At 37.3% G+C, this 20,500-nt stretch overlaps 2 protein-coding genes across 4 annotated transcripts; one reads left to right on the plus strand and one right to left on the minus strand.

Annotated features, from left to right (window-relative positions):
* Positions 1 to 289: 289 nt before the first annotated feature.
* On the minus strand, positions 290 to 13,227 carry Saf-B (Scaffold attachment factor B). 3 transcript variants are annotated; one of them, XM_089640297.1, is made up of 14 exons: positions 13,073 to 13,227; positions 12,163 to 12,669; positions 11,856 to 11,883; positions 11,124 to 11,289; positions 9,599 to 9,636; positions 8,848 to 9,066; positions 7,714 to 7,856; positions 6,582 to 6,701; positions 5,441 to 5,530; positions 5,118 to 5,278; positions 4,502 to 4,615; positions 3,857 to 4,225; positions 2,417 to 2,565; positions 290 to 1,961 (listed from the first exon to the last, which is right to left on the minus strand). In XM_089640297.1, exons 1-14 carry the CDS (start codon positions 13,193 to 13,195, stop codon positions 1,657 to 1,659), a joined length of 2,532 nt encoding a protein of 843 aa, XP_089496423.1. In that variant the 5' UTR covers positions 13,196 to 13,227; the 3' UTR covers positions 290 to 1,656. The 3 variants fall into 3 exon arrangements, with proteins under 3 accessions (XP_089496423.1, XP_089496422.1, XP_089496424.1); XM_089640296.1 differs by having other exon boundaries at positions 2,405 to 2,565; XM_089640298.1 differs by lacking the exon at positions 13,073 to 13,227 and adding an exon at positions 12,858 to 12,989 and having other exon boundaries at positions 2,405 to 2,565.
* Positions 13,228 to 14,326: 1,099 nt separating this feature from the next.
* ix (mediator complex subunit intersex) lies at positions 14,327 to 20,282 on the plus strand. The gene is made up of 4 exons (XM_089640300.1): positions 14,327 to 14,720; positions 15,758 to 15,819; positions 18,430 to 18,514; positions 18,937 to 20,282. Exons 1-4 carry the CDS (start codon positions 14,505 to 14,507, stop codon positions 19,159 to 19,161), a joined length of 588 nt encoding a protein of 195 aa, XP_089496426.1. The 5' UTR covers positions 14,327 to 14,504; the 3' UTR covers positions 19,162 to 20,282.
* The last annotated feature ends 218 nt before the right edge of the window (positions 20,283 to 20,500 follow it).

Raw genomic sequence — 20,500 nt, forward strand, 5'->3', positions numbered from 1 at the left:
TCATTGGGTGAGGTTGTCCAGGTCTTGGCGGCAGATGCGTCTGCCCACCTACAGCATGGCTTGCCTCTCCAATAGGATTCTATTGACTCATACATGTTTCCTTCCCATTACTTCCTTTTCCTTTATTTCCTTCAAAAAAAACCTCCACACAGCATCCTCAAAGATGACACATGCCATGAGAGAAATTATTCTCCTCGAGGTCTCCTGTGTGGAGATGTAAAAAAAAATATTATAAAAAGTAAAAATTATAAGTGGCAGAGGAAAATAATATAGAATATGTTAATTATTTTGATACTTTATTTAGTAAATTACATAATCAGTTTTCACACCTATGTCTTTTTCTTCATTTACACAAAATGAAATAAATCAACGTTGATGATTATTCCTCCATGGAAGTCAACACATTGAGCAGACCTTTTAAGGAAGTTAGCTGTAAGGAAATTTACTTAGGTCGGGTTGTTCCATAGAAACCCACGTGAAACAAAGTCAGTTGAAAGACGAACCAAGAATCGGCGTTTAACGGGAAACCATCAAATGTCAAAAAACAAAATGGGCTGATTGGCCATTTGATGTCACATGTGAATTTCTAAGGACGGGTTGTTTCGGAGAATCTGAACAATTCATCAAATTTCAACATTCATTTTCAAGTTCTGTGAAAGATTTTTTCATGTTCTGTTTTTATTTCAGTTTTGTCAAGCAACTAGCCTACAATGATATAAAAACAGAACTCGAATAAGTCTTTCACAGAACCCGAAAATGAACGTTGAAATTTGATGAATTGTTCAAATTCTCCGAAACAACGGGTCCTTAGTAACAACTGGGCCTTAATTTTAGGTAATGAGAAAGTTACCCAATTAAAATCTTCAATTGAGAAGTCAAACTCAAGTTCTTTATTTAAAAAAAAAACCATTCTGCCTTGTCAAATTATGTATATATATATTTTTTTTAAATATTCTGACAATAATATTATTATAAAGTGTTATGGTACAGAAAATAATTTGTTAAGGTCAAACAAGTATTTTACGCAATTATATTTTACAATATTGATCTTGCGACTTGATAGTAAGTCCGGTTTTAGATAAATTTCTCAATGTTAAGGAAATGACATTTGATTTTATGATGGTTTAGTTTTTAAAGCTGCAAGGAATGAGTATAGTTCACAGAAGAAAGTGTTAAAAAAAAGGAAAAGAAAAATTGTCAACTTAAAGTGTTGTAAAATAGTTGAATTTAATTGAGGAGATGATTTTGTTATGTTTGGTGTTATTCTTAAAATAAATGTTGGAATTAGTAATTGGGGGGCTGATGAGATAGTTATAAATCAGCATTTTCTCTGATGTTTGATTGAGATTCCTCCATACAAAAGGAGAGAGTCTCAAAAGTGTTTTGAACTCAAAACATTAAAAATATTAACTAATGGAAATTTCTTAAAATCAATTGGTTTAAGAGGAGTGATAAAAAGAATCAAAGAAAAAACATCCATGACAACAAGATTTATCAAATCATTAATATGTAATAACATGCAATAATTCTTGTGGCATTGTTAACATTCATTGATAAATCTATTTAAAAAATAAAGATTCATCCTATCAATTTAGAAAAATAAACAAGATTTAACATCCATTGATTATGCGGAGTAAGGATTGGTGTGTATAGTGCCTAGTATTTCCGGTATTCTCTCTGACTCGTGTATCGGTTGTCAGGAAAGGCGGGGGCCTGTGAGCCAGGGGGGGCGGGCTGGTGCAGGGGGTGGGAGGGGTGGGGATAACGCACTTCGGTGGCGTAGCTGCTGCTGCCCCCGCCGCTGTAACCCCCGCGTTCGCCGCTGGCCCCACCGCCGCCCCCGCTGGACCACGAGTCTCCGGCCTTATTCCAGGAGGGGGGTGCGGAAGGGAAGCTGCTCCCCTTGGTGGCGGCCGCACTGCTGCTGTGCCAGCTGCTGCCCCCTTGGCGGTCATAGTCTCCTAAACACCATTACACATTATTTCTTCATTTTCATAAGGGGCATAAGCGATTAAATTTATTTAGCAACTTTCATTAGCGTTATTTGCCAAGTAGAAATAACTATTAATAAATTATCATTAGCAAAGTCTTTTGACAGCTCTGCTGGAGAAATGGCGATGTTTGTATTTTGTGAGTATTTGAAGGATAAATATGTAAAAGAAAAAAATACAGTAATAATTTAACTGTGTTTTGGTCAAAGGCGTTATTCCACACTTTTTTGGCAAGCAAAAATAGGTCTAATAGTTAACACTAAGGTCGCACATTCTTTCCCAAAAGTGTGGAATAACTCCTTTCACCAAAACACAGTCGATATGGAGTTTAACACAAGTGCAAGTTGTGCATTCAATAAAAATATTACAGTAATCATGTCTAACTACGGTAAAAAAGTATAAGGCGAACGTACCGGGTGGCTTACCTTTACCAGCGGTGCTGGTTTCGGGATAGCGGTGGTCCCGGGAAGCAGGCTTGGGGGAGCGCACCCCGCGCGCGCTCTCGTTGCCACCCCCGCCCCCACTGCTGCCCCCATAGCGGTCCCCTCCACGTCCACCCGCACTGCTCTCGTATCTGCAATAATATATTTAGATTTGAAGGTGCAGGGTTTGCAAAACCTAGTAGTGAGTGGTCCTGATAATAACTTGAGAAAGCGATTTGAGATTTCAGCGACAGTAACTGCCGAATTTGCATATTTCTGGTGACTAGAATTGAAGATGTTCTAATGAAGTTTCTGCTGTTTAGTTGATTCACTAGTACCCTGTTACAGAGCCATCTCTTGCTAATATTCAAGTAGCAGCATTAAAATCGCTGTGTGCAAAGTCGAAATATATTTTTAAATGAACAATACTGAAAATATGGTTCGGAGTGGTGACTTGATAAGGGGGGTGACTGATTACGCTATCAGTTCAAAGCGTATTACATAACTCCATACAATCCCATACAGACCTGTCACACTTAAAAAGATGATGTGCTATAAGCGTAGGCGTTGCAATGATATGCGCTGTGATCTGCTAGCCAGGCTATATCTGAAAATTATGCGACCCCCTCTCCTATCTATGGCAGAAGGGGTCAGAAAAATTTACGGAGCGCCGTAATTACGCGGCTATCATCTGTCAAGGTGATAGATCCCATACAAAGAATTGATATTCCGCGGCAGTTCCCCAATTGATCTGACCCCCTGTCCTAGGGAAGATTATAGCGTAGTGTGTCAGCCCAACATATAACACGGACATGCCACACCCAATTTATGAGCGCATAATATAGCGTAATGTGTCTAAAGCTTTATACACCGTGTCCCGAAACTAGTAGTACAAGCGGGAAACTGGTGAACCTACATCACATTTGGAGTCGATTATGAGGTTTAATATTTTTGTACATATTATCTTTTAAAATGCGTTTAAAAGCTTAGACCTGGCTCCAATAGTGTTTTAGCAGAAAATTTTTTTTTTGGTTTCTCCGTGTGATGTTGATTCACCAGTTTGCTCCTTGTACTATGAGTTCCCGGACACCAAGTGTATCGATCTAGTGGCTCCTGAGTCGATTGTTTGAAGTCACGGATAAAGGAAGATACTCTCAGTATCGCCCTGGTGGAAGACCACCATTCAGGATTGAAATATTGCTTGAAATGCCTTTAGCCGTGTTTGGTGACCAGATCTGAATAGGCAGGTATATCCCCACCTTCCTTACAGCAACATTGAGGTGATATTTCGCATCGACGGTGCTATACGAATATTATGATTATTCCTCTACCCCATCTCTTTCCCCCCCACCACTACCTTCAGCCTCACAACATACCCTAATTGGGGATGCCATGCCAACGGCTCACGTGACCTCAACGGTTGGGAGCAGTTGGTACTCTTACCTCTGTTCCCTGGGCCGCGTTCCCGGAGGAAGCGGTTGTCTGGACTCGTACGAGCCCCCGTTGCTCTGGTACTTCATGGCGCTGCTGCTGCCTCCGGTGGGCGGGTGCCTCGTGTACTCCCCGCGGCGTTCCCGGTCCCGCCCCTCCCTCTTGTCAGGGGCGGTGGCCGATGAGGCTGACCTCTCGTAAGCAGGAGCCGGGGCTGCGGTGGAGGAGTCCCCAAAGTGGTTGGCGGCGGCCCCTGTGGCACCGAAGGCAGGCCGCTTTGGGAGACCGCCGCGGCTCTCGTAGGCCCCCGGTTTGGCCCATGGCGGGGACGTGGCCGAGGGATAGGCATATCCACGCTTGGCACGACGCTCTTCGTCCAATCTGAAAAAGATTGGATAACAATAATAAATTAGAATGCTATGAAGATATTGATAATTATCCATGTCAGTTTATTTTGGTAAAGCAGGCCTTAAAGAGAAATAACACAAAACTGCGCTTTCCAAATGCAATAAAAATAGGTAGATTAAATAATGTAAAAAATACTTGTTTAAAACCACAATGGCAACTGCTTTTTATGAACATTTTAAAGGTATTCTGCCGTGGTAAATGAAAACACGGTAAGTGACCACGGCGGTATAATAAACGACTGTCACTTACTTCATCTGTGCTCTCTTCAGCTCTAATCTCTCAAATTCCAGTTTCTCCCGCTCCAATTTTTGTCTCTCCCTTTCAATGCGGTGCAGTTCGTTCTTCTCCCGTTCAATACGTTCCCTGAAATATGCAATTTAAAATTCATCCGTTACAAAAATGATTAGAGGTTTATAAGACAAAGGATTTTTAGTAAATTGCAGATATGTAAGTCTAAACATCAGATACTGGGCTATTTAGCATAACCATTGATGGCATGGAAGTGACACGACTGTTGCCGAGCTACGAGCAGGAGCACTCTGTAAGAGCTAATGAAAGTGATGCATTTTTGTGTGCATAATCGATTAATGATCAATTATTTGCTCCATAATATTAACAATTGAGATTTCCCAAACATTGTCATAGACAAATCTATTGTCTGTATTTAGATTATCAAAATGTTTCCTTTATAGCCATGACTAGTGTGCAGTTGGTGACACTTTTATGGTCAATCTCCTTTGTTCCTATTAAGTATGAAGCAAACTGATAAATGAAGATGGCTGGCCTGACCCGGAAAGGGCGGGGACAGAAAAACAATAGACTGAGGTGGAATGACATTTTAAGGAAGCCAATCATTAATTTTAACCTTTCGACCCTCAGCTTCTCTCTCTCCAGCGCCAGTCTCTGCTTCTCCATGCGCTGGCGGCGCTCTTGGTCCCTCAGGGCCTGTTCGGCGGCGCGGCGCCGCCTCTCTTCGGAGCGGGCTCGCCTCACACGCTCTCTCTCACGTTGCAAATCACGCTCTCTCTGAAATAACAAAGTACGTCACTTAATACAAGAGGCCCATAACTATTTACTCATTTGTGACTTCATTCAATATGTAGATCAAGTTGATGTACTGTTGTTGTTGTTCAAATGTGCAACCTGCTATTTCTTACATTTTCAAAATGACTTAACTACCTGACTTACCCTGATCTTGGAGAAAGACAGCACATCTCGGCCAGCTGCAGCAGGGCGATTGCGGTGTGGAGATCTCTCCCTCTTTCCAGAAGGTTCTCTCTGGAAAGAAAATGTTCATATTAGACATTGCCAATGGTACATATATGTTAAATGCTATTTTTATTTAAGTTCAATTCTCTATGCCAACCTATCAAATATCCTTATGACATGTCTATAGCCATTTTAGTAAGTTTCGTATCTAACATGAGGCTCATTAATTCAAATAAAAAATCCTTCAAACAATATACATAAATATGTACATAAATATATTCTTACATACATCATTCCTACAGGGCAGTCTTACTTTGAGATTTGCATCTAGAAAGAAATTTGGTGATAGCAATATTAATATCAGTAAGTAACAAGTGTCAGAGCCAGAAGGAGGTTAAGCATAATGATCCGTTTGCGTGTTTGGTTTTTTATTAAATATTATTTGTAAAATGTAACTAATTAAATTTTATGTTTCTATTATACCTATTCATAATTATTTCTTCAGACATACATTTAATAAATAAAATACTTGTACTAACTTGCATTCTTATTCCAATTCCACATATTTATTAAAGTATGCACACAAATAAAATGTAACTTAATCATCGATGTGGGTACTTATTAATTCTATGTTTTTAATATAAATATTTTCTACTAGTGAACCCCGCAATGCTTTGCTATTGCTAATGTCTAATTATCAGGTGTCACTGACTTCTTCCACCATTCACTACTGTATACCACAATGTTACTGTTAAAAAAATACATTACATCGAATTTAATTCGACTCCATATCTCATTCCAGTGCATAGATATTGCATTAAGTATTCCTCGGGCGTCCCCCACTTCTTCTACCATTCCTGGCAGTAGTAACAATAACTTTGAAATTTTTAGCTAAATCAATTGACTACTTGAATTAAACAATAGGCTGAATTTTTATATATTAAGATTGTAAAGGTCCTGTTAATTATAGGAGAATGGTAACTGTGCATCAATATTATAAGAAGCAAGTTAGGATTTACGTTCCTTTCGAATGCTCTATCATGACATGCATATGAGCTCTGCCTGGGAATACTATATCGGGGTGTTTGGGTAACATTCAGTAATGTGGGAAGGTACTCACAACTTTCCTCTTGTTTTCCGCGGAGTCTCCTTTGGAAGTGTTGCTTCGCTCCCCGGCGTCTCCTTCTTTCTTTTCTACTGTTTCCCCTTCCTTCTTTGTGATGGGGTCTTTCTTAGTGTCCTGAAAGAAAAAAAGATATTACATTATATCCTAGCTTTATACTTTACTGATTTAAAAAACGTTAATTATTCAAATACTTCAAAAGTCGGCTGGTTCAACGCAATCTATCGGGTCCAGGTCTTGAAGCAACGTAAATATGTTTTAGTGAAACTTAAGGGGATAGCCGCCGACGATGGGTCACATCAGGTTTTATTTGAATTATGTTGCGTTCTTTAAAATTATTTAAAACTCCAGCAACAAAAATATCTAAGTTTTTATTTTCTAATTGCTGGTATAACTGGCTTTACGCGCTATTTTTTAATTAATTCTAGCACTAGTTCAGCAGTGTCCATTTTTATATTTTGAAAGGTGATTTCTGTGTTTAATCTTAACCTAATTATTTTTCACAATTTTTTTGTAATGTAAGTTTCGAAAGTATTTTGTTTTTGTGTAAGTATAAGTTTTTTAATTTTATTTGATACATGAGACTTAGGACGGGTTGTTTCACAGAATTTGAACAATTCATCCAACTTGAATGTTCATTTTCGGGTTCTGTGAAAATCCTATTCAAGTTCTGTTATTGTATCATTATAGGCTAGTTGCTCGACAGAACTGAAATAATAACAGATCTTGAAAAAATCTTTCACAAAACTTGAAAATTAACTTTGAAATTTGAATATTTGTTTATATTCTCCGAAACAACTTGTTCTTAATGTTCTTTCAAATGAAAAAAGCGATAACTTCTGAGCCAAAGACGAGTTGTTTCACAGATTTGAACAATTCATAAAATTTCAAGTTCTATGAAGGTTCTATTCAAGTTCTGTTTCGTGAAACGACTGGTCAATAATAACAGAATATGAATAGAACCTTCACAGAATTTGAAAATCGACTTTGAAATTTGATGAACTGTTCAACCGTCCAACCCGTCCTCATTGTTATTTAGCATCAAATATGTTCCAGCAGTTTCGGTTTTACTTCAGGTCTGAAAGGGTATAAAAAAAGATAAAAGTTATTTGGCACATTAGCTACGTACATCATCGTCCTTCTCGTCTTTGTCCTGTCGGCGATAGGTGCGCGAGGGTCTGCCCGAGCCGAGCCAGCTGCCCCCGGAGGCCCAGCCGCCCGCCCCCAGCTCCGCTTTGGCCTTCTCCACGGAGATCATGCGGCCATGCAATTCTGGAAAAAGCAAATATTTTTACTTCACCCTCAAATTATATCGACTGTGGTTTGGTAAAATCCTTTAAACCACAAATTGAAAACTTTACAGGAAACGATGAAAACTAATTTTTCAGAAATCTTAAAACTAATTAGAAATCTTGAAGTTTATATGAAAGTGGTTATTTTCTTTTCAAAATGTTGTAAAATATTTCTATTCTGTTTATAAATATGAGATATTTGAGGGTTGATTAATTTCATCTATGGTTTTTCTCGAAATAACTTATAAAAAATTGTATGCATAAATTTAGTGTTTGGCATTAAAAATGCCTTATTTAGCAAAAACTGCTTTACCATGTGGTACTTTGAAGACTATTTTATATGAAACCACTGAAAATATTCGATTCAATCTCTAATATTATAACAAATCTTTCTTAAAACCGCCTTGAAATAATAACAATGAACGGGTCAAGGTGAGTCTCCTACGACAAAGCATTGAAGCATTGGGGTGTGGCCAAACACATTTGAGTTTCCACGCAGTGTTTTTGCTCTAATTTTTTTTACAATCCCCTCATGTCAAATCAGTGTTGTGGTTATTTAAGTGCACTGAGCAAAAACAAATGTTTTGTGTAAATATTTCAACGTTTTGAAAACATTTCATCTAGGAGACCTTAGCACAAAATGATGTAATTACTGAACAGAAAATCCCAAGAAGTATGATCTATAATACTATTTGAAAGAAAACTGTTGTCCTGAAGACCTTTCAGCTATAGGCTGACCATTGAAATTGATTACCTGTTCAAGAAAGAATTTGGATTTTCTGGAAAAATTGAGCTTTTTTAATGCTGACTGTCTGAAGCCGGTGGAATATGGTATCCCCAATTGGGGAATGTTGTGAGATTGAAGGTATTAGGGAGGGGAAGAAGTTGGGTAAGAGGAAGGTGGGGAAATATCTGGCAGTTAAGATCCAGATAGTATCTACCACTCTTGGGTCATGTGATAATTGTCTCACCTGTGCGATGGAGGTACTTGATGCAGGCATCCGCATCGCCCGAACTAACCATGGTGACATACCCGTAGCAGCGCGAACCCGGAGTACGTGCATTGGTCACCACCTTGGCACCCACCACCTTACCATGGCGCGAGCACAGCATCTTCAGGTCCTTGGCGCGCGTGGCGCCTGACAGTCCGCTCACCCACAGGTTGCGGCTGGACTGCGACTTCTTCAAGTCTGCATAGATAACAATCATTTACAATTGGCTAATTTGTTATACACTGAAACTGTCTTATAAGGTTTCCTACGGGACTAGAAAACAAAATTATAAGGGAATTTTATAAGATAATTTCATTCGTACACAAGTGAAAGGATTTTTGTAAATACGTAAAAAATGGTTACTTTACATCGATGTTGGATGGTCAGTTTATATTTATGTTATGTTACTATGTATGTGTACTAGTACGTTATGTGTACTATGTACGTTACGTTATTTATGTTATGTTACGTATGAGAAAAAATTCATGAGGCTAGTTTTGATAGTCTTCATAGAAAAGTCGCAATTGAGGATATGTACTGTTAGAAAACTGACTTCCACTGAAAATACTGAGTGCAATTCCAGTCAAGTGGAATAAGTGCAATAAAGTTGGGAAAAGCAACTCCAGGTTGTGCGAGGAGAGGCTGGGCTTGCAATGGACCGAGCCCACCACAATGGAAAAAGATGAATCCCCGATAACTCAACTAAGAAAATAGAAAGAATAAAGCTTACCTTTATCATCAGTCTCTTTATCTCCATCGGTAGCACCGCTGAAAAAGTTACAAAATATGAAATGGTTGTCACAATAAGCATTTCAAACACATACTATAATTTAAAACCAGCACTGAACAATAGCGTCATCTTTTGTTTCCTCGGTACAAAATGTGTTTTAATTTGCAGTTTCCCTCGTTAACTCATATCTCTGTTGCACGAAGCCGCCTGGCCTTTATGATGACTAATATATGTCAAGTAAATTGATTGCAATTCTCAATCAATTATAATTTTCTTTGCATATCATAATATTAGGCCCGTATTTTACACCCTTTCGGTATGTTTCATATCTGGATTTTTCAGTGTGTACAATGCAGACCTTTCTCTCAATAGTAGTTGGTGCAATATTTTTATATTGTTTTGTTAGACATTGTTATTGTAGGCTGCATTTTATATTTAAAGTTGTTAGTGGGCAAACTTGTTTTGCTGGAAAGATATTATTATCATTGATTGATAAAATATCCCTTAACAATAAACAAAAGTTCAAATGATGGCATTTGCTGGCCATTTCTCTATTCAGGGTAGACAATAATCACTGTCTGAAGAGACTAGTTTCAGGGGGTTTTAAAGTGTCAGCGTGTAAACCTGGTATTCCTGGAAACCTTGTCCAAAAACCTTTAGAAGGAACATCAACATCTTTAGTTTCTTTATATTCTATGGTTAGAATAAAAGTTTACTAAATAATAGTATGGGTTCTCTATTATAAGTGACAGGAAATAATTTTTCAGCAACCTGTTAATTTTGCCAGAAGATAAATGTTTGGTAAGTTTACCAAAGTCCTTTGTCATAAAGCGTTGAATTATCAGACGAAGAGTAGACTGAATAATGCTCAATGATTTCCTGGTTGGGTTTCACTGATTGAGTGTTGTAACAGCTGCCATTGAATTTGTTTGAGGTTTTCCGCATTCGTGACACGGACACTTGACTGTGTGCAGTAGTCAATAGTAGTAGTTGCAGGTGTTGCGCCAATAATACCACCAACGGGATAACAGCCAATCCAAAGTGAGAGAATGATTATATTAGTGGGAGGATTCTGTACTGCAACTGCATCGCTTCACGTTATGGGTTTCCCATATGGGCTCATTAAGTTCTCCCAAGAAACAAAATCTACATTATTCAGTGCTGGGGCATACCATCCGCGACTGTTTTACCCGTCAATGTCAATAGGGTTCGCAAAAAGAGAAAGATGGTAGAGGTAAAAATGGTAAATTTTCAAATGTTATTCTTTGGCTGAACAGTGGAATGAATGTCGTAAAAAATTAGGCTACAAAGTTTTGCACCGCGGAGTGAAGTCCAGACATCTTCTTCTCGCCGTCGCTCAGCCATCTTCTTCAGGTACAAACCATTCCTCGATCAAACGGCGATGGAGCATCAGTCTCTTGCGGTGGTGCAAAACTTTGTAGCCACATACCGAGTGCAGCTCCTCAGCTGCTCGGCGACTGGGTGCTGGGGGCAAGTGGGGCCCAACTGGGTAGTGGGAACCAACCTAGCGCTCTTGGTGTCGGCTGAGCTCTTGGCGCTCTCCGCAGCCGGGTCTTGCGGGGCCGAGTCCTCTGTGAGTGCGGTGCCGGCGGGTGCAGTGCTCCCGCTGTCCGGGGGCTCCTGGCCCTCGCCGTCCCGTTCCCGGCCGTCCCCTTCCGCTGCCGCCCCATCTACACCAACAGAAGCAGGATGATGTGGCTGTCGACACGCCCACACAGCGGTAGGATGATTCTGGCTATAAGCCTCTTACACAATTATCTCGCTAAATAATAAGTATCTGAAATTGGATTTAAATTAACAAATATGTAACTCTTTCAACTAAGCTATGTAGTATCCCCTTAACATTAGTACGGGCTTCTTAAAGGAGCGGAATAAATACATCATTTACATTTAGTCACTTTTCCACGGCGGTTTATACATTCCAAGGTGCAATATCACTTTGTCTGAATGTCTTGAAGTGAACACAAATGTTTTCTTGAGATGATCCCGAATAATGTCTTCTTGATGATTGAAGTTTCTTACAGGTGGCAGGTTTAGAATGTCTTGAATGAAGTTCTCACTGGAATTATTTCACTTGTTCAGATCCACTAAGTTCAGCGTAATGTCTGTTTTCTGTAGCACTAACTTGTCAGTTCATTTTCACATATTATAAGGCCGCACCTTTAGAAACCCGACTAAAAAAACTCCCAAACCCTAAATACAAAACTTATTTAAATAACCTAATAACAATTCATACCTTTGGTCACCTTCACTCTCCCATCACCCTGCAAGAGAAATATCACAGATTAGAATTTTTATTAATAATAATTCACATTTAAACTCTGTGAACCACGCTTGGCTTGGCCTATTTCAGCATATATGGCGAGCGGTATGCTGAAATAGGCCAAGCCATGATGCGTATAGCGTAATCTGTCAGCCCCATAAACCAAAATGAGTAATTGTCAAAATTATCTTTCCATATAATAAGCTCTCAATATGTTAAAAATTTTGAAAGCAAACATTATCTTATCTTATTAGATTTGAACAATGCAACATGTTCTTACCTCTTCGTTGAGTAATTCATCCTCTCCGATTTCTAAGTTGATTGAGTCCTCAGTGTCCATTCCGTTGGCTTCAGAGTTCCTCTTGCCTGCTGGTTCCAGCTTGACAGGGGAATCGGCAATGCGAACCTTTTTTGGTGCAGGCTCCTCGGACACCTCTGGAGCTTCTCTCTTCTTAGCGACAACTGGTTCCTCCTTAGCAACTGCTTCTTCTTTGACCTTTTCAATTACTTCTTTAACGGGCACTTCTTCTGCAGTTGGCTCCTGTTTATTCCCGTTCTCTTGATTAATTTCCTTCTCCAACTCTTTTTCTAGTTCCGCATCAGCTTCGTCATCTACGACCTCATCCTTCACCATCATCTCTTCTACATTGACATCCTCCACAGAATCGTCCAAGTTCTCTTCCGCAGTGCTTCCTGATCGTATTGTCCTTTTCACCGGAGATCTTTTATCCATGCTTAGCGCTTCAAACAGGTAAGAGTCGGGATCATGTCCTTCGTCCTTGATGGCCTAAAAAACACAAATTATTTAATTTCATGTGGTTCAGAAATTAAAACGGATGAAAATAATTTTGACGGGCAAAGAAATTATCAAGAAAGAAGCGTGTATTTTGTACATGTGGCTTATCAACAAAATGTTTGAAAACGTAATTATTTGTACTGCGATCTGGCAACGATAAAGAAAATTGAATCGTATACCAAAAACTCAAACACGTCCGTTTCATTAAACGGCTAGACAGGAAAGGGGGACTAATTATAGCAACAGCGGCTGATGTGAATCTATTTTAAATAATTCGAAACTATTACTACTGTGAAAGCACGCAGCTAATCCGAATTTCAGATAATGGCGGAAACAGATCGATGGGTGGTGGGCTTGGCACCGGGTGTAGAAGACGTTATTTAAGATTGTATACCTTTTCTAATCTATCGAGTAGAACAACCTTAACACCACTTTTATCTAAATTACGTTTTTCCAATTCTGTACGTAAATCAATAACCCTCAAATCGCTCAACTTGCGTCCCTCCGTGTCAGCCATTTTTGGAATTTTGTATCTCGAATACGCGAATCTCGATTCTCGATTCCGTCGAACAAATTCATCGAAATCTATGACATAATCTGTCGTGTCTTTATGGTCATCGTTTCATAAGGAGCACCATTCACGCGTTGGCGGGTTCAGACTTCAGACGTTTCAATTTTAGTTTTTCAACTGGTTGAACGACACTTTTAGCGGTTTCAGACCTTTCAAAATTTATTGATCAACTTGACACTTGAAAGAAGTTTTTATTTTTAAATCTTTTCGTTCAGTAAAAGTTGATCCACTTAGTTCGTTGATCAACTAAGTCCACGGGTCGGAAAGCAAACAACATAAACCGAATGCTTCAACAGTCAACACCATGTGCAGAAAATTAAGTTCGCTATAGTAAGGTAACGGTCTGCAGCGCTGTTCAGTGTGGAACTTTTTTACGCAGGGTTTTGCAGTATTCGGTTTAAATCGAATACTTGCCGAGCCGTAAGTCTATTGTGGAACTTCATTTAAGTAAAGACAATTCAAATGATTTAATTATTAGTTTTCCGCTAACGAAGGATGTTTTCGAAATGTAAAAAAAACTTTGTTCTGAATTTGGTAATTTTAGGCTAATAGCCTGACAGGATCGAAACCAGACTGCATACCAGAAAGATAAATTTGGGCTCTTTCTTTATTGTAAAGAGTATTTAAGTCAAAACCCTATAACTCAGTTAATAGTGCCGACCCCCACCTAATTCTTTCAGATTCGGATTCCCCAGCCCTAAATTAGTCTAAATCAAGTTCAATTTCGGTTATACTCCCATAAACCGAATTTTACCCTCAGATCGCGAAGTGCAATTTTATTAAACTTTGATCGGCTGTATCTCCCTCAATTTATTCTTCCGCGCCTTAATTCTTTTTTTAATGAGTTTCTACACACTTTTCTCAACTAGAAAGTGCATTTTTATTCAATTCCCAGAGTTTGGCGTGATCTGGATTTCACCCAAGATACATTTTAGAAGAATGTTTCCGATATTAAAACATACCCTTGCAAACCTCGTAAAATTTTAACATTTAAAATACCAAGATGGCTGCTATCTCATATATTTGACAGCCGATTATCTCAAAATTTGACAGTTCTGTAAACGGTACTAAAGTTAGTGGTATCTCTATGGTACCAAAACTACCAACAACACAAACAAAGAAACAAAATTTGCAATTTGTACCCAAGTATAAACGCGACGTGAAATGTGTATCTAAACACAAAAATAAAATAGTTTTGTAACCATGTTTGCTATAACATATATTTACCAAAGTTAAGGATAAACACGTTTTAAGTATGAACATGCACGGTGTGGGCTTGAATCAGCAGGCGGGTGGGTCAGGAGGAGTCGGTATGCCGATGGCTGTGCCTGGTGGTATCATGCAGCAAGCATCTCCTCAGCAGTTGCAGCAGCAACAGGCCATGCCTCCTCAGCCGCAACAGCCCTTGGAAAAGCTGGATAACATTTCTAAAGTCAAATCTCTGGTTGGTCCCTTGAGAGAATCCCTTACGGTGAGTAAATACTTTTTCCCAACCCTTGCGATGATCGCCCTTCTTCGTAAATAATTGGGCTTGCATTTCTAATTATAATGTTAATATTCACTTACTTGTGTATTGGTACGGCACTACGTCAAGCGCCATGGTACCTAGGCCGTCATAGAAACGTTCTGGAAATTTCAGCCGTTGTCTAGGTTTGTTTGGCAATATTTTCCATAGCCACTAGAATGTTCGGGAACGTTTCTCACCTGATATAAGCGACAGCGGGAAGGATCTCAAGTCAGTCTACTACGCACTACGTTTAACGCGCTAATCAAAAATAAATTTTTCTTTCGCGCCTTTTGTACTTAAATAATCCTTGCTGTAATCTATTATCAAACATTACGTGGGTTACTTTCAACACCGAACACATCTTTACTACACTTATAACACTTGTTTCTCAAATAAATATGGCAGTAATATATAATAGTGAGGTTAGTCAGTCGAAGCCATCTTGTTCAACATATTAATGTGAGCAGTTCTTCGTAATCTCTCCTTACCTTATTGTTATTATTAATGCGTTGCTTTAAATAATAATAATAAATCAATGACCATACTTTGCACCAGCGTTTGCAAACTTAAAAAACTACAATTTAAGTAGTAATTAAATATGGCGGTTACCAAGAACAATTTTAACCAGCCGCACAAGAAGAACAATTCATCCATGGTTTGATCTTGCCCAAGTGGTGTGACGAAGCAACTTTCCTTCAATCAAAAAGAAAAATAATTACACTCCCTTCTGGTTATTATTTCATTAAAAATTCTCTTCCCCATGCGTGCATGAATTACATTTTAACTTTTGCTTGTCTTACTATAATGTCAATATGTAATAATATATACACTATGTAACTGAAATAATTTGATTTCTTACCCATATTATATAATCCTATCAGTTAACAATAAATACATGTCAACCAAAATAATATTTTGTTGTTTGGAATTTTTTTTAACCCCTTTCATAGCGCCAAACAAATTATAAATATTATTTAGTTTGAGTAACTTTATTTTTTCAGGTTACTTTGAAATCGGCAGCTCAAGTACTCCATCAAAACTACCTGGTGGATGTTGGATCACAGTAAGTTGACAGTTATGTTTTTAAAGTATTTTTTGCGACAACAAAAATTTACCACAAGTTTATTTTGACACTTCAATTTTGAGTAAGTTACTGAAATTACATAACCTTTGAAAACAAATACATTTTATTCCTTTTCAATTTATAATTGATAATATTTTTTAATTTTATTATTAAAATAGCGCAAATCCTTGAAAAATTATGGGATGTTATTTATAATTGTATTATTTGTGAAGCTGAAAGTATTAATAAAATGTTTGCCTCGGGATCATTGCCTATAAAAAAGGTGCACATTTTGTTTGAAAAATACTTTGTATTAGTTAGATAATAATGAGAAGTAATTATTTAACTTTTTGGAAATGGAAAATAATGCATTTTAATATATATTTCGTTCTAATTAAACCCGATTTTTTCTTGGCGTCCATTGTTTCCGCGACTAAAGTCTCTCGTTTGCGGGTGCCCTCGTATCTGTAATGTACACAAAAGAAAATACACATTTCAAACATAGAATTATTATCATAATTTATTAAAATAAAATAATTTTCGTACTAGCTTTATCGCTTGTCTGATATTATTAAACCTCTTGTGTGCCGCCACCGATAGGCACAATAAAAAAATACTTTCCTTTAATATAAATAGCTATTCTGGGAAAACTACCTACGGTAGATAATACACTATTTTTGTAAATTATATACATATAAACACATTGTCTGGTAAGACAAGTGTAATTTACAAAAACACCATTTTGCAAAAAACAAGTAAGTTATTATGAAAATAGGATCAGCTGGCGCATGACGAAAATTTTGCATCATCACATGAAGAGTTAGTACTACTTATTAGTTAGAACACATGTAATAATAATTTGTTATCTCATGTTGGTATACTCACACCACTTTCAATGGATTCTAATATCAATGGATTATTCTGCAAACCATTTAACGTCAGCAATTTGATAAAAACTGATGAATTTGTCATTTCAGAAATTTCGTTTCATTACGAAACAGTTTTTGTAATATAAAATATCTTCATAGCTTTTTTGGAGTATATTAATTTAAATGCATAGCTCTTCTGTATAGATATATCCCCTTATACACTAGGAAAGTAGGGCTGGGCGACTTATTGGTTGAAACACATGCGTGTGAAGATACCCTACATAACCAGCTCCCGCAGGTTCCATCAGTTTCCAACAGTTCCCAAAAACAGATTTCTTTTCGGTAAGGATTTTTCAAAGACAAACTCATGATCGTATGAAGCCTGTTGTAAAGGGATAAATTTATTTATTTTTTATTTCTTACAAAATTTCTTATTCAAAATAACACTGGTCAACACATTTTTGTCCCTTTAACGAAAGTAGCCAAATCTGACAGGAAATTTCACGCTGATTTCAGATATGTGATTAGTTTTTTTCTATCACGTCAGGTTTTTATGGGTTTTAAGTTTTACTAAAATGTGTATTAATTCGTGAGTTATCATTGATTTTTTGATTTTTCGACCATCCATTCCACTGGGTCATGCTGCAAACAGGAAAGAGAACTATGACAACATGAAGCTGCTGTTAACAAAAAATAAATATGTAAAATACGAATGGAAAATATGTGGTGATCTAAAAATAATAGGGCTCCTACTAGGACTGCAAGCGGGATACACAAAGTATTGTTGTTTTCTGTGCGAGTGGGACAGCAGATACAGGAAAGACCAAGGACTGGCCTACTAGAAAGCCTCTTAAACCTGGCACGAAGAATGTTCAACATGCTCCCTTAGTAAAATCTAAAGATATCTTACTTACACCCTTACACGTTAAATTGGGTTTGATGAAAAATTTTGTAAAAGGCTTGTCTAAGGATGGAAATGGCATGATTTACTTAGAGCAAAAGTTTCCTAAGATCAGCGACGCAAAAATTAAAGAAGGAATATTCGTGGGACCACAAATAAGGGAGGTCTTGACTGATCAGATTTTATAACAGTGTTGAGACCAGTCGAGCTAGCCGCTTGGTCAGCCTTCAAGAATGTTGTCGAGAACTTTCTTGGAATTCATACAAGTATCTACTATATCAGCATTGTGTCTGAAACTCTCATGGCCTATAAAAATATGGGATGTAACATGTCACTAAAAATACACTTCCTTCACTCTCATTTGAATTTTTTCCCCGAAAATATGGGAGATGTCAGTGACGAGCACGGCGAACGATTTCACCAGGACATTGCGGCTAAGAAAAGTGATACCAAGGAAAGTGGAGTCCATCTATGCTAGCAGACTATTGCTGGACCCTGCAGAGAGACTCAAGATACTCATAAGCGCAAATCAGGAGCAAAAAAAATTAAATTGAATTACATAGTTTTGAAATTTTGTTAAGTACCCATCATACTATGGAAGAATTATGTAAAAAAAAACTTGACCTATAATTTTTTTTTTGTTTCATTTCGTGTTTATGGATACAAAATACATATAAAAAAAATTAGCTTTGCCTAAGGGACTGCACTTAAAAAAATAAATGTCGACCAGTGTAATTTATTTTTTTCCTAATTATTCTACTAATCCATAAGGTGAGCTCCACGAGCTCGATTATGTTAATATTTATGATTACTATTATTATATTGTTTACTTTCTTTTAGGAAAGGCCTTTCATCCCCAACTCCGAGGTTTGACAAAAACATGGAGGAGTTTTACTCCATATGTGACCAAATAGAGCTGCACTTGGTAATTTCCACATTTATTTAATCTAATCAAATAAATGTAAAAAAAATTCTTTCTGGTGCTGTCGACTGAGTTGACATCTAATTTTATAATTTAACAGAAGTATTTCTATACCTCTGTAAATAAATATACTGAACACAAAGTTACAAACGTAATGTTATTCCAGATCATTTTGAAAAGTTTTGGTTTGTGGTTATTAAATACCATTTATTTGTAAGATATTCCGGTTTCCAAAACCCCTTACAAGGAGAATCTTCAAAGTGTGATGTTTTTTAATGTATATAATTTTTTTTTAAATCCCTTCAAGACTGAAATTCAATATATGGTTTTCCCCGCATAATATATTTGTTCCCCTTTCCCTTGGAAAACCTTAAGAGATTAATTTCATTGTATCGGTATAAGTATAATTGTTTTTTTTTATTAAGAAAACGTCGATGGCGTGCATCCAGCAGGCAGGCTGGGCAGCGCACCAGCTGCCTCTGCCCGTGCTGGCCGGGAGGGCGGAGCCCCCTCCACCCCCTGAGCCCCCGGCGCCTCCCACCCTGTCCTATCCGCAGTTCCTTGGCACGGCCAGGGCGCAGGTGTCTTACGCGAAGGAGATTCACGATACACTGGTGGCCGCGGCGCAGAATATCTCTCCTACTGAATGAAGACTTCCAAGACCCTTGTTGGGAATTTGGAACGTCATAGAGTAATAATACAAGTGATTGAAATCCTTCTTAACTGTTGAATATGGTACATGTTCTGAATTTATTTTAGAATAATTACCATAAACAGTGGGACTTCACTAATCCAAGACTGAAAACATAATGGTGTAATAACTAACGGTGAAATTACTAAAATATCTGGTGAATCAAGTGTTTGTGCTAATTGTGCAAGTATTTCTTTTGTGTTTCATGAATTGATTTCATTTGTATATATTTCAATTTTTTACCAGAATACTTACGCAGTCATCTTCTGATTATGATTGTTATCATCAGTTTAAGGGTTAAAACATACTCTGTTTTGAATTCAAATATGACTGCTTTTCTTCTTAGTTCTTTTTCTACAATCTATCCTACGTTATTTTCCAAGTCATACGACTTACATAGATTATTGTAACCAATCGCTACTATTGTATCAGTCCATCTATTGCTAACACCTAATAATCTCTGCTGCAATGCTAGTAAAAATGACTGAACTCCAAAAAGCCTTTCAATAGAATGATACAGAAACTTCAATGCGTAGTAAAGTAAAGTTTAAATGGTTTTTGAATCATTGTAATTATTATTTATTCCCAATGAACGAATGGTACACTAACGCAATAGAACAAGCATTTTCGTAAGACATTTTAAGTAAACACCCGTCAAACTGACATATTTTGATAAACAAATTATACATTATTGGTGTAGGAAATACTTGAATCTTACATTTTTCTCATTGATTCCACACGGGATTGCACTTTCTCACATGGTTTTCTTAGATTGTAGTATGTGGGGGGCAAATGCTATTTGATTGGGGTATAATAATAATAATAATTGGATGACTTGTATAGCGCCATTTTTGTGCAAAATCACCTCAAGGGCGCTGTACAAATTTATAATACATTTCTACGTATGACATAACGCATGATTCAATTATTGTTTAGCTGTAAATATGATATTTCAAATAAAGTTGAGTTTCATGAAAATACTTTATATTTATGACGTTGATTCACTTTATACACATTGGGCGAGGGAATTGTTAAATTTATTTTTCTGTAAGAAACTGTACGTATTTATATCAACGCATTTCATATAAATTAAAAATAAAATAACAGCTTTTGTTTTTATTTGCTTTTTTTCAGCAATCCTTAATCCTTACACCATTGAATTAAAACATAAAATTATGAAAAAACAAGTCAATAGTCAAAATATAATTTTTTTATTTCATTAATATTATTAGAATGATTCATATAAAAGCAAAAAATAATTATTTTTCATATTAAATATACATTTAAAACATGTATGT

Source organism: Hesperophylax consimilis, chromosome 15 (assembly GCF_061612785.1).
Source record: "Hesperophylax consimilis isolate HC1 chromosome 15, BYU_Hcon_1.0, whole genome shotgun sequence".
Lineage (NCBI taxonomy): Eukaryota > Metazoa > Arthropoda > Insecta > Trichoptera > Limnephilidae > Hesperophylax > Hesperophylax consimilis.